Here is a 13,442-nt window from a genome sequence, read left to right as displayed (position 1 = left end):
AGTTGCCTTCTTGGTTGGTATCACTTCAACCCACTTGGTGAAGTAGTCGGTTGATGTAAGGATCCATCTATGCCCATTGCTAGAATTGTCCTTGAATTCACCAATAAAATCTAAGCCCCATTGTTGGAAAGGTGTGCTGTTGGCATCGTTTGTCAATGGCATAACTGCAAGGTGCTGCTTTCCAGTGAATAGTTGGGAGGGTTGGCATCGTTTTACAAATTTAAGGGTGTCAACAAAGATGGTGGGCCAGTAATAACCTGCTCTCAAAATCTTATGAGTGGTGGTTCATGTAGAATAATGTCCACCAAAGTAACCAACATGGAATTCGTTCATCAACTTTTCAGATTCTTCCTTGCTAACTCATCGGAGGATTACTCCATCGGGACTCATCCATCCAAGGCCATCTTGGGTCAAGCAGAACTTTGATGCTTTTAACCTCAAAGCCTGTCTCTTTGATCAACAAGGTGGGGAGGGGCAAGCATATTGCGCAAATAATAAACGATGTTTGTGTACCAGTCATCGTTTTCAAGCTTAGTGGAGGTAGTGCATAATTTCTCCTCCTCTCCTTTAATGGCTTGACTATTACTCTTAGTAAGCATCTTAGCAAACCCTTGTCCCTTGATGACTTTTTTAGGGCAAATATCAAGGTCGTATTCTTGGATTTTGGATACCCATTTGCCCCTAAATCCGAGACAATCAAATTGTGACAACACATCCTTCACAGCAGGGTAAGGGACATATGCATATATTTTGTTGAACCCTACATAGGCTCTAAAGAACTTAAGGGAGTTGACAAGAGCGTAAGCTTGCTTTTTAGTGATGGTGTATCTCATCTCAGCGTCTCTGAGGGGCTTTCTCATGGATGCCACTGGTCTTTCCCCTCCTTCCACATCCTTTTGCATGAGGATACCAACTATAGTGTCTTTGGATGTGAAGGAATATATTATAAAGTCCTTGGTGTAGTTGAGGCTGATTAGGATAGGGGCATAAGCAATTCTTTATTTAATTTCTTCAAAGGCCTTGTTTGTGGTTTGGTTCCACAAGTAAGGAGTATATTTATTTAGGAGGTCATTCATAGGCTTGACAATTTCAGTAAAGTTTGGCACAAATCTCCTCATGAAGTTTATTTTGCCGAAAAAGGATGGAAGGCACTTTGATCTGTAGGAGGAGGAATGCCTTTGATGGCTTGAATTCTTTTAGGGTCAATACTAATCCCATCCTTAGAAGCTACATGCCCTAACAGTTTACCCTTGTGAACATCAAATATAGATTTCTTAGGGTTCAAGGAGATGCTATATTGCCTACATTTCTCAAATACCTTTCTCGAGTGTTTGCAATGATCATGTCTTTGCTTAGAGGCGACAATCAAATCGCCTCGGTAGATCTCCATGATCTTTCCAATGAGGTCTCTAAAGGAAGAATCCATGGCCCTTTGGAAAGTGGATCCAACATTGAGGAGACCAAATGGCATCCTAAGGTACATGTATGTTCTCCATGGTGTGGTGAAGGTAGTTTTCAAGTGATCCTCTTCCTTTACAATGACTTGGTTATACCCCAAAAACCGTCAAGGAATGACATCATTGGGAACCTGTTATTCTTTGCAAGAGATTTCCCATATTGGGGAAGGAATAATTGTCTTTTAGACACACACGATTGAGATCCCTAAAGTCAATGCACATCCCAATATTGCCAATATTTTTACGGGTGATTACAGGGTTGGAGATCCAGGATGAATGTCGTATGGGGGCTATTATCCCTGCATCAACCATGCTTTGGAGCTCTTCCTTGACCAAAGGTGCAAGCTTGGGGTTTTTTCTTCTCAATTTTTGCTTAACGGGCTTGGCACCTTCCTTGAAAGGAATAGTACGCTGGATAACCTCAGGGTTATAGGATTTCAGATCGTCATAAGACCAAGCGAACACATCCTTGAGTTCCCTCAATAATTTCTCGAGCTCCTCCCTGTCTTCTTTAGACAAATTCTTCTCGATTTTTACCATTTGAGGAAAGGTTTTAGATCCAAGGTTGAGAGCCAATGTATTAGGTGATTGTTGATCATCCTTTTTAGTGGTGGTAACGTCGTCCCTATCAAAGTGTTGCTCCTTTATTAAGTCTTTACCTTTTCTATCGGGATCATCATGGTCCTGAAGGAAGTTGGCTATATCTTGATCATCTTGAAAAACATGCCACTGTTCTTCATAATCAAGGACAGAGGGTCGATGAATTGTTTCAATTATACACTTTCCTTTTTTAGCAACATCACTAAGAATGATTAAGGACGTGGATGCAACTATGGCTAGGGCATTGGCCATGTCATTAAGGCATGATCTAGGGCCAAGAATTGTAACTCTTTGAACCCCTCGATCATGCTAGTGATTCTTTCCTTATAGGGTTTCAATATTTCATCCTTTGTTTCGAAAGCCCCCCTTATTTGTGAGATGAAAAGGTCAGAATCTCCAATTATGATTAATTGTTGGATCTCCCTTGATCGGGCCACCTCAAGTCCCAGTAGGAGGGTCTCATATTCAACTATGTTATTGGTGCATGCAAATTGGAGTCTTAAAGAGAATAATAAGTACTCCTCAAAAGGGATATGATGACAATTCTGACCCTCGATCCAATCTTAGAGTGAGCCCCATCAAAATACATAACCCATCGCCCAGGGAGACGGGTAGTCTTGACATGCCCACCTTTGAAAATTCTCCATTCTCCAAGTTTATTATCTTCTTCTTCCAAGTCATTATCAAATTCTTGAGAGGTGGCAATCATTGGGGCAAAGCATTCCTGCATAGGGATGGACACATAGGAATTTTCTTTCCACGAGAGGTATGTTGATTTTGGGTAGCATCGGATGTGCTCTGGCCATGAAATTTGGTGGAGAGGCTAAGGCACATGAGATCTCCAAGACCCAAAAATAGTTTGGAGAAATTCCACTCGAATGAAGAGATATTAAAATAATTAATATTTTTAATGCGTCCCTAAGTCGAAACTTAGGAAAATAAAAATATTGACGTGTATTAATAAAAAATGGGTAAGAAAGTTCTAAGTGACGACGATCACGCCAGACCTAATTGTAGCCATTGATTAGGGATTTAATCTCAGTCGTTGAATCATCAACACGGAAAGTATAAGAGGAGGTTTGAGGGTTAGTTGGAGACACCCCAAGAGAGATCAAGAATTTGATTTTCTGGGGCTGGGTTTGCTGAGGAAATCAAGTTAGTTATCAGTTGTAGTGAGGGGAAATTCGGCAAAGGATTTCTATCCAAGGTTGAAGAATACATAGCAGAGAGGGAGTGAAGTGCCGGGAGAGATAGCGTAGGCCCTAGAAGGGCTGACGCAAAGGCTGAAGGAGCCAGTGTAGAGGACGCAGAGGGCCATAGAGGCTGACGCAGAGGACCTCAGAGGCAGCGCTGGGAGATTCTGCGGGGCAGACTAGGAGTTGATCAACAGATTTTGAGCCGGGAGAGGGTGATGTAGTTCCAGAGCAGTGCTTGGAGCAGCTTTCGCTTTCTAGCACAAGGAATAATCAGAGTCACTGTGGGGTTGGTCATCTGGTCGCTGATTTGCCAAAATATCTGTCTCCAAAGAGAGGTACTACTGCCAAGAATATTCTCTGAAGGGTGAGCCATTTCTGGGACCCTAGCCATATTCAAAAATCTGCTTAATAATAAAACCCTCTATATGCTACATCGGTTTTCCCGAATTGGGTTTTTCCGTGGATGATTGTCCAAAAATAACGGTGTCCCTTGTATGATTGTCTCAGTTTATTTCAGTGCATGATCTGTATATATTTGAAGGCTGCATTTGTGTTTACTTCGATTTTTATGCAATTAAATAACTTGTTAATGTAAATAACAAGTAGGAGATAGTAAACCAGACATTGTAGTAGGGGTTTTTGATGTGTTAGATTCGGGAATTTTTGCATGGTATCAGAGCGATTGCAGATCGTAGGAGGACTGATGACACCAACCGAAGAAATCTGAGAGTTTGCAATAGAGAAGCAATTGTCTCGAGAGACAATGCTGTTCCAGAGCTAGAGATGCAAAAGGAGGAGTGACACAGTGCATAGAAGGTGATGTAGAGGCTCACGCAGTGCTTGCGTCAACATTTGAGCTAGGAGAGAGTGACGCAGTAGCTGGGAGGAGTCCACGCAGTAGTTGTGTCAGTTGTCTAGGCCAACGCACAGGAAGAGGGAGGGCAGATCAAGCCTACGCAGTGCCCAATCATCTTTCTTAGCCATGAAGGATTAATGCTGTGGCTAGGAGGAGCTGATCTAGCTCTCATTGTGATTGCGCAGAGCTAGAAGGGCTCAGATTCTTCAGTTGCTGGGGCCAAGGGAGTTGTGTAGATTTTGATTTGAGGAGCTGGTGGGATGCTGTTTCTGTTGGTGCAGAACAATGTCTAAGGACACTGAACCAAGGTAGAGGGAAGCACTACCTCGGTAGATTTCTAGCCAAGAAATCTAGATTCGGGTTGTAGTGGCAAAGGAGGATTGGAGAGGAGTGGTTCGACGGTTGGTTGGAGGATTTCTGAGAGGGAAATCAGGACTCAGAGGGAGTCTAGAGAAGAGGAGCAGAGATGGCAGTGATTGGATTGAGGGATCAGGACAGATTGGACAGGGCTTTCGATTTTGTCATCTGGAAGGCCAGGATCCTAGCAATCCTGGATAAACATCGCATCAAGGACTATGCCTTGAAAACCGTAGCTGTCCTAGTTGACCCTGATGCTAATGAGAAGTATGAGGAGGCCCAGGCAAAGGCAAAGTGCATGGTCCTAGACAAGGTCAAGGATCATGTAATACCACATATTGCTAAGAAGAACACAACAAGGGAGATGTGGAAGACCCTGACCACCTTATCCCAAGGCTTTTCTGTGCAGTGGAAGATGTTGTTGGAAAATCAGATGAGGTCATATCAGATGCAGAAAGGAGAGGAGATAGACCCCTTCCTTCTTAGGTTGCAAGGGATTCAGGACCAACATACTTCCGTGGGGTCTACACCGGTTCCAGAGTTCATGGTCATGATTGCCTTGGATGTAGTCTCCAAGGAGTGGGAGACATTTGTCCAAATCATCTTGGGCATAGCGACTTTGCCCAGTTGGGAGGAGATGTGGGCAACTCTTCGACAGGAAGAGCTCAGGAAAATGACCAAGGCGGGGAGTAGTGGTAAGGTAGTTCGAATCAAGAAGGAGGAGGAGGATGCAGCTCTAGCATCTGCAGGACAATAGGGGGTTTAGAAGAGGAAGAAGAAAGATATCTCCATGGTCAAGTCCTTCAACTGTGGGGAGATGGGACATTATGCCTCTCAGTGCCCTAGGAAGAAAGGCAAGGGAGAAGCTTCCGAATCAAAGGCTGCTCCAGCAAAGGCAGAGACGGATGTCGAGACTGATGACGATTGTGCCATGAGTGCTCAAGTGCCTTTATAGAACACGGTGGGGAGACATAGAGTTGTAGTCAAGAGGACTACATGCAGGGGCAGGATCCTTGAGGTGCCCAAACTCTTGGATCACATCCGGCTACGGGAGCCCTTAAAGACAATAGCATGATGATAGGTGTTGGGTGGAGCAAGGTGTGATGGAGTGGCAAGGTAGTTCTAGAGTGCAGAAATCTGAGGCAGCGCAGTGGAGGTTGCAGAAGTGCGAGAGGCACAGAGGTGTTTGCAACAACGCAATGGCAGCAGAGGGAGCACAAGATAGCAGTAGAGGTAGCTTCAGCATCACGAGGCTTCCAGACTGAGCAGGATGTCAGTGATTGGGTGAAGTCAGTTACTTACCTTTCAATAACCGAGTTGCAGTGCAAGAATTAGCGGTGGCATTACTATGGGAAGCATGAGGCAAGATTTTGAGAGGGAGTTGTAGTACAAATGTAGTAGTGGTAGTGGCAGCAATATAGGAAGCAACAATGAAGTGGATGTGGGGCAGCAGGCCAAGCATCAGCACAGAGGACCGATGCGAAGGATCAATGTGATGGTTCTATGGTGAGGCATTACTAGACCACATTCCTTGCTAAGAGGGAGTGTTGATTTTGGGTAGCATCGGATGTGTTCTAGCCATGAAATTTGGTGGAGAGGCTAAGGCACATGAGATCTCCAAGACCAAGAAATCGTTTGGAAAAATTCCACCCGGATGAAGAGATATTAAAATAATTAGTATTTTTAATGGGTCCCTAAGTCTAAACTTAGGAAAATAAAAATATTAATGTGTATTAATAAAAAATAGGTGAGAAAGTTCTAAGTGACGAGGATCAAGCCAGATCTAATCTTAGCCATTGATTAGGGACTTAATCTTAGCCGTTGAATCGTCAACAAGAAAAGTATAAGAGGAGGCTTGAGTGTCAGTTGGAGACACACCAAGAGAGATCAAGAATTCGATTTTCTGGGGCTGGGTTTGCTGAGAAAATTGAGTTAGTGATCAATTGCAGTGAGGGGTAGTTTAGCAAGGGATTTCCATCTAAGGCTGAAGAGTATATAACAGAGAGGCAGTGAAGTGCCGGGAGAGACAACTTAGGCCCTAGAAGGGCTGACACATAGGCTAAAGGAGCCAGCGCAAAGGACGCAGGGGGCCATAGACGCTGATGCAGAGGGCCTCAAAGGCAACGCTAGGAGATTCTGTGGGGCAGACTGGGAGATGATCAACAAATCTTGAGCTGGGAGAGGGTGACACAGTTCCAGAGCAGTGCTTGGAGCAGCTTTCACTGTCTAGCACAAAGAATAGTCAAAGTCACTGTCAGGTTGATCATCCGGTTGTTAATTTGGCAGAATATCTGTCTCCGGAGAGAGGTACTACTCCCAAGGATATTCTCTGAAGGGTGAGCCAGTTTTGGCACCCTAGTTGTATTTAGAAATCTGCTAATAATAAAACCCTCTATATGTTGCATCGATTTTCCCGAATTGTGTTTTTCCGGGGACGATTGTCCAAAAATAACGGTGTCCCTTGTATGATTGTCTCAGTTTATTTCAGTGCATGATCTGTATATCTATGAAGGCTGCATTTGTGTTTACTTCGATGTTTATGCAATTAAATAACTTGTTAATGTAAAGAACAAGTAGGAGATAGTAAGCCGGACATTGTAGTAGGGGTTTCTGATGTGTTAGATTCAGGAATTTTCACAAGGTATATAGTGGAACTATCTTCACTGATGGATAGGTTAAGATTTTGAATGGATTGTTTCGATAGAATCATACCCCATGTTGGATTTGTTTTGATAACGATAATGTTTATGGAGAATTCTTTCTCAGGATATGTATGGAAAAAGATCTTTCTACCTTCTACTTGCCCACATACCCTGAATTCTTCACAAATTAGAGTCACCTCGCCCCGACATTTCTTTGAAAGAGTAATCCAAGCATTTTCATAATACTCAAAGTCCTGATATGGATAGGGCTCCCTGAATTTAGGATACAATTCTTTAAAGTATGCCCGTTTATTCCTAGAGTCACCTAAAACGAGTTAGTCAAGCTTAAAATCAATCTTAGGGGAATTTCAATAGTGGGGTTAGGAGGTTCCTTTGCCTTGATGCTGATTTCTTATGTCATAATTTCTTCATGATGGGGAACACTTTCACTTGAGGGGGAAGGCTCATCTTCAATTTGCAGCATGTTGATCTAATTATGCTTCATGGCTTCATCCAGGTCAATCATCATGTTTTGAGCTTGGAAGAGACTAGAGGATTTTTTGTTTCGGACATCGAAGACCAACTATTCTTTGAAGGCATTGAGGTAGCCAGTCATAGCTACATCCTTTGGGGAGACATTTCTTGAGGGATAGAATGGATAATCATATTGAGTCGTTGATTAAATCAACAATGGTCTCATCCTTTCTCCTATCACTAGAAAAAAGCCCTTTGTACATTTGGATCACGTCCTTTTTGGGGAACCATCTTCTTCTAAAGGTTTGGACAAATCCTTCCCATGTAGAGATGGAAGATGATGGAAGGTTGATGTACCAATCGCGGGTGTGTCCTGTCATGGTTGTAGCGAAGACAATCATTCACTATAGTCATTATATAGTTTGTCACATGTTGACATTCAAATTTTAAGAGATGTTCCGAGGGGTCGTCCTTTCTTGTGAACATAGGCCTTTTGGGGTCTTCAGGTATTGCACAAAAGATAGCCCCAGTCATGGAGGAAAGGTCTAAAGGTCTAAAGATCTTATGCTTCTTCCTTAATTGATTGAGCTTTTTGTTGAAGAAAGGAATATGGGGTTCGTCATCTCTCCTTCAATGGTAAGTCACAACCTCAAGATCTTCCATTTGGGAGAGAGAATGTGGAGTCGCCAGAGGAATGCTTTATAGATGTCGTTAATGAATCAATTCCTCGATGATTCACTAGGGAGGTAGACTTGCTTCCTCCCCGACAACGACGCCAAAATGTTACCGCTCAAACTAGCAGGGGACCTAAGGGGGATCCCTAAAGGGAAAATGCTAGGCCAAGGGCAACAAATGGAGACTTAGCCCATTGTCACCTCAGCTAAGGCTCCCTTCTATTTACGGACTTTCACCGATGGGAGGAGACTCGATATGTATGGAGTCACCAATGAAGGATAAGTCAATGAGTGGATATGAGTGACCCAAATAAACCCTTTCCCAGAAGAGTTTGAAGGATGGAGCTTGCTTGCTTTCTAAGCAAGGTACTATGTATTCTAGGGAAAGGAAGAGAGGATTTGAGGGTTAGGTTTATGAGATAAGACTTGTGAAGGAGTTCCCCAATCCCTAAAATCCTTGTTGGAATTGGTATCCCGGATGGTTCTTGAAGAATGATCTTTCAAAGGAACGGGACAACACGGGGCCAAGTAGAGCCAGTCCAAGGTATGAGGAAAGAATATAGCAACCAATGATATTCTTACCCTAGACAAGGTGGGGAAAGATCAAAGAAATAATTTTCACTTGAAGATGTTGTTTTGACCCTATGAGGTACTAGCCTTGGGGATGGCAGGGCAAGTTTTGATCCCGGAGCTAGGGCTTGGATTTTCTACCAACTCCACTATTGGAATGGCTTCAAAATTGGAGGAGAGGTAGAGGAAAGGCCAACCCAGGAGACCCTAGAAATTCAAACATTTTTGATGCTAGCTTGTCGGGAAATTGATGCCCTAGGTACCCCAACTTGGCTAGACCTGGAAGGAGGAGAAAGAATATGAGTTTTAGTGACCACCCTTGGTAGATCAGTGCCTTAATATTTGGGAGAATTGAGTCTATGATGAATATGAGGCCTTAAGATCACTTCGCTTGCCTTCTAGGTCAAGAAGAAGCAACCTTGTATTTTTATACTTTGATGTGCAAAAGGAATGGCTTATCAAGGTCAAATTCATTGATAGAATTACCCCTAGGAGATTTCGCTCATGTTACATGGCCGATACATTGAGAGATGCTATAATAGAGAAATTCCACAAATTTAAGCAGTAAATGCATGCAACAATTAGCCCTAGAACAACGAAAATCGCCGTCCAACGTATATGACAGAAGTAAACAAGAATAACATTAAAAAGCATGTACTTACATGTAACAGAGTATATCCAACCATTCACAATTGACAATAGAGAAGCTCCAAGAGAAAAAAGACCAATATCCACACATCAAAACTCATCCATAAAGCTCCAATTCATCCTCTAGAAAGTGTGAAAATCTCAAGAGAGATAAGAGATCCAAACCAAAGTGATGATGAGCAAATCAGCTCATCTCACTTGTATTTATACACAACTTAGGAGTTCGAATTAGCTTGCTTGACCTACATAAAAGCAGTGGAGAAGGGGTTGGCCCCTTGTAATAACCCGTGGTGCTCCATATGACATGTGGGGGCACACAAGTGTCCTCATGGGTCTCCAAACAAATTGAAGATGCTTGTAGATCGCCTGCAAGGACTAGGATGATGGTGTAGTTTGTGCCACATCATCGTGCAAGTCCTGGATCATCTGCCAAGTGTATGGTGTAGATATGGGGCCAACTAGGCATGTTGGATCAGGTGCATCGTCCTCGTCTAATAAGTGAACCACGAGAAATCTCTGAATGGCTGTGGGGATCCATGGAGTGCAATCTGTTGCTACAGATGCCCATGGCTTTCATTGCTCACCCTACATGTGCCAATGTGGCTCTCTGGAGGATTAAGACCCTTTATAGGGAGACCAAACCCAAGATGGAAGCCATCTACAATCCTGCATAAGATCCAATGCATCGCTTAACCTTCCAGTAGAACAAGTCATTAGAGAAATCGAGTAAATGAGCTTACCTAATCATGGACCACATGTGGGGACTTCATAATGGCTTGCCCTGCGATAATGGGCTTCGGGATGTGCCAATGTCTCCTAAACTCCAAATGGGGTTAACCAATAATCCTATTAGGTGGTTTCCACTTCTAAAGGGGATAATATAGTCAAGGTACATCCTTCAAAAGGTGGTGGCATTTGATAGATAGGTGAATGAAGTAGGGAATGAGAAGGAGCAGCCCTGGGTCACATGCTAGGGTACAAGCCTAGCTAATAAGAGGGAATCACACACTTGGGTTTATAATGTGTAGGAGGGAGCAATCGTGGTACATGCAGTGGCCCGACCTTGATTTTTCCACCCTTCTTTATATGCCTTTTTCCTTTTTATGATTTTCTTTGATTAACTGCTCGGGGCTCAAGGGGGTAAAGCATGATGTATAAGATATATCTGTGAATTCCCCCTTTTAAGGTGGGGCAATTCATCGCCCACTGGGTGTTGGGACAATTATGGTTTCCTATATAATGGAGAATGCTCATAGAACCTATAGGAACTAGGCTGGTGGCCATGATGATGGGGTAGGGCTCATGTATTGGCTCTTGGCCACGTGCTAAATGTATTTTGTCCCGGCTATCTTTTGCATTTTGTGGTACATTTTGCTATTGAATGTGGGCATATATACTTTTATCTTTCTTTTCAGCTACATCAACCTTCGGGCTTCATTCTAGGCCATGACCCAAGGTGTGGGCAAGGGGAAGCGGCGAGCAAACCCTATGTGGACCCTATGGAGGAATGTGGACCTAGGTGAGAGAAATGATGAATGAGGTAATAATGAATGGAAAGAGGGTAATATAAGCGGATAAGGGAGCGAGACCACGCAACCAAAATCAGGGTTTCCTGTGAAATACCATCCCTGGAACCAAATGGTTAGTAAAAAAGATCCCGTGGGACTAGAATCCAAGGTTAATTCCTAAAAGGGGCTAGAGTACAAAGAACAAACCTAGCCCATTCTTTCCGACGAATCCCCCCATTAATCCATGCCCAGACGTGTCCACAATAAACAAACTTCAATACTCAATTTCCAAATGACAAGGCATACTTTTAGTTTCCGGAGGCCCACCTTCAAACATATGACATTGGAAGATGGGCGAGGGATCACGTGGCTAGCTCAGGTGGCGGAGAAAATGGCACAATTTGCTAGCTGATGGCGGCAAGGGGCCATTCCCTGCTGGCTGAGGACCATCTTGGAGAAAAACTTTCTCCTAGGGATATTACCCACAAAATGGTGGGTAACAATGAACTTGGATGTACCTTTATCTCGTCAAATATCCTAACCCTAGGTCTTTGGTAAACTTCCTTTCAAGGGTTTTTCTTGGAAAGTCATCTAGCTTCTCCCAATGCTTGTACTTTCATTGAATCTTTTGCTTCAAATGAGCCACCTTGCCCCACTTGAAACCCATCCTAAACATCTATTTGAGTGAGGGTTACTGAGTCTGGAACTCCTCTCGTCAGTGAAAATCCGAGAAGAGAAGGGGACATTTTGTGGTGATAGTGGGCCTTTGACCCAGGGTGTTATTGTGCCCTTTAGCTTTAGCGTATTTACTCGGTCTGCTAGTTTGTGCAACAACAGGCCCAAATGTGGAGTGGCCAGGTGTGTTGCAATAACTTTGGTGTCTGTGCAAATAATTAGATGATCTTCATCCAAAGGCCAAAAGAGTGGGCTTAGCTAGGAGAATGTGCATTTGAAGTTGAATGTTATCCATGGTAAGAATACACTAATGTGAAACATACACCAATATCTAAAACCATGTGCTAAAACCATCAACTCCCCTCCAAAGCCAATGGTAAAAGATTAAGGAGGAATAGGACATTGTGCCAAAGAATGAGGGTTTGGACTTTGACCATATATATCCACTAAACTATAAGGTTTCCGTAGGAAAATGTCCATTTGTAGTGCCCCTTGAGAAAATATATCATTCATGCACATAAATCATTACAAATACAAAGATGCACTGTTTAGTTAATACGATGCCAAACCTTAGGAGCTGACAATTTAATATGTGCTACTGTCATTTGTTCACCAAGATTACCAAGAGTGCACATATGTTTAACAACAAATCCAATAATGAACCACAAGTCCTACGGAAAATCCTTAGTTGAGGGATCTCCCTCTCCATTGAGTGTGCTAGGGTATAATGAAAAGTGCATTATGCTGAGTAGAACCCCATGAAGACACTAAATACTCAATGTGAAAAATGCACGCATCGAACAAAAGGTGATAATCCATAAGTAAACATGGATCAAAGCTCAAATAGCTTGGTTGAAAAGCCAAAATTCTCCTGTTGTAGCATGCTTGGGAAGGGATTTTACCTTGGAATGATACTCATGCTATATGAGCGGTAACAAAGAGGAAACAATAAAGGAACACTTGATCAAAATTTAATTAGCATGGAAAAATATTTAGCATCAAATTTATTGGGCTGTCAAGAAAATGGAGCTTGATGTGATTTATTAACTAGTTTATATGTATTGTGATTTTCATCAAACATTTCAATTCTAACTTAAGTTGTGTTCTTGAGATCCAATTTCTCCTTTAGATTTGATTTTGGTGAAGTTACAACTGATTACACGATGCTCGTTGAGATCTTTCTATATCTTTAAAAATAGACAGCCTCAAATTAAAAGAAAAGGGTCATCTAATATGCCTTTAGACTTGTACTTCTTTGTATGGAAATTAAAAGGAAAGAAAATGTAATTTTTTTTTCTATCATTTACTGATTATAATAATACATTAGAACAAAATGTTGGGAATCTTGATATACTTTGAGATTTTGAAGGTTGTTTTTCTTCCTCTGTTGTCACAGCTACGTTTGCCATGCTGAAGTTAATGCTATTTTGAATACAAACCATGCCTCAGCAACAGGACAGGTTAGTCACTTGTATATGTCAATATTTTCGAAGGAAAAATATTCTATAGTTGATTGATTAGAATTACATGATAACTATATAAGCCTGTGACTTTGAAAATCTTATCATTTTTGCATTTATAATGTTTATTGCCTCTAAATTTCTTTGTTTTCACTTTGGGAGATTACTTTTCTTTTAACAAAGAAATCTCTGTGGTATCACATCTCTTCCCAAGGATGTTTGAATGGAGGGTGGCTAAACTGCCATTTAGGATGATGACAGGCGCTGCTCGAGGACTCTATGGGATTTGAATCTGTCAAATACCAAACGACCTATGTGCATTTTT

At 42.3% G+C, this 13,442-nt stretch overlaps 1 protein-coding gene across 1 annotated transcript in view; it reads left to right on the top strand.

Annotated features, from left to right (window-relative positions):
• Positions 1-13,174, top strand: part of LOC149222540 (uncharacterized) — a 221,646-nt gene extending 208,472 nt beyond the window's left edge. The window contains exon 6 of the mRNA XM_089387626.1: positions 13,054-13,174. Coding sequence (XP_089243752.1) covers positions 13,054-13,174 — 121 coding nt within the window. The remainder of the gene's footprint in view (positions 1-13,053) is intronic.
• The last annotated feature ends 268 nt before the right edge of the window (positions 13,175-13,442 follow it).

The sequence above is a fragment of the Pinus tabuliformis genome, chromosome Q (genome assembly GCF_031772625.1).
Source record: "Pinus tabuliformis cultivar Carrire ecotype Pingquan chromosome Q, CPIR1, whole genome shotgun sequence".
Lineage (NCBI taxonomy): Eukaryota > Viridiplantae > Streptophyta > Pinopsida > Pinales > Pinaceae > Pinus > Pinus tabuliformis.
This window is presented reverse-complemented; position numbering and strand designations above follow the sequence as displayed.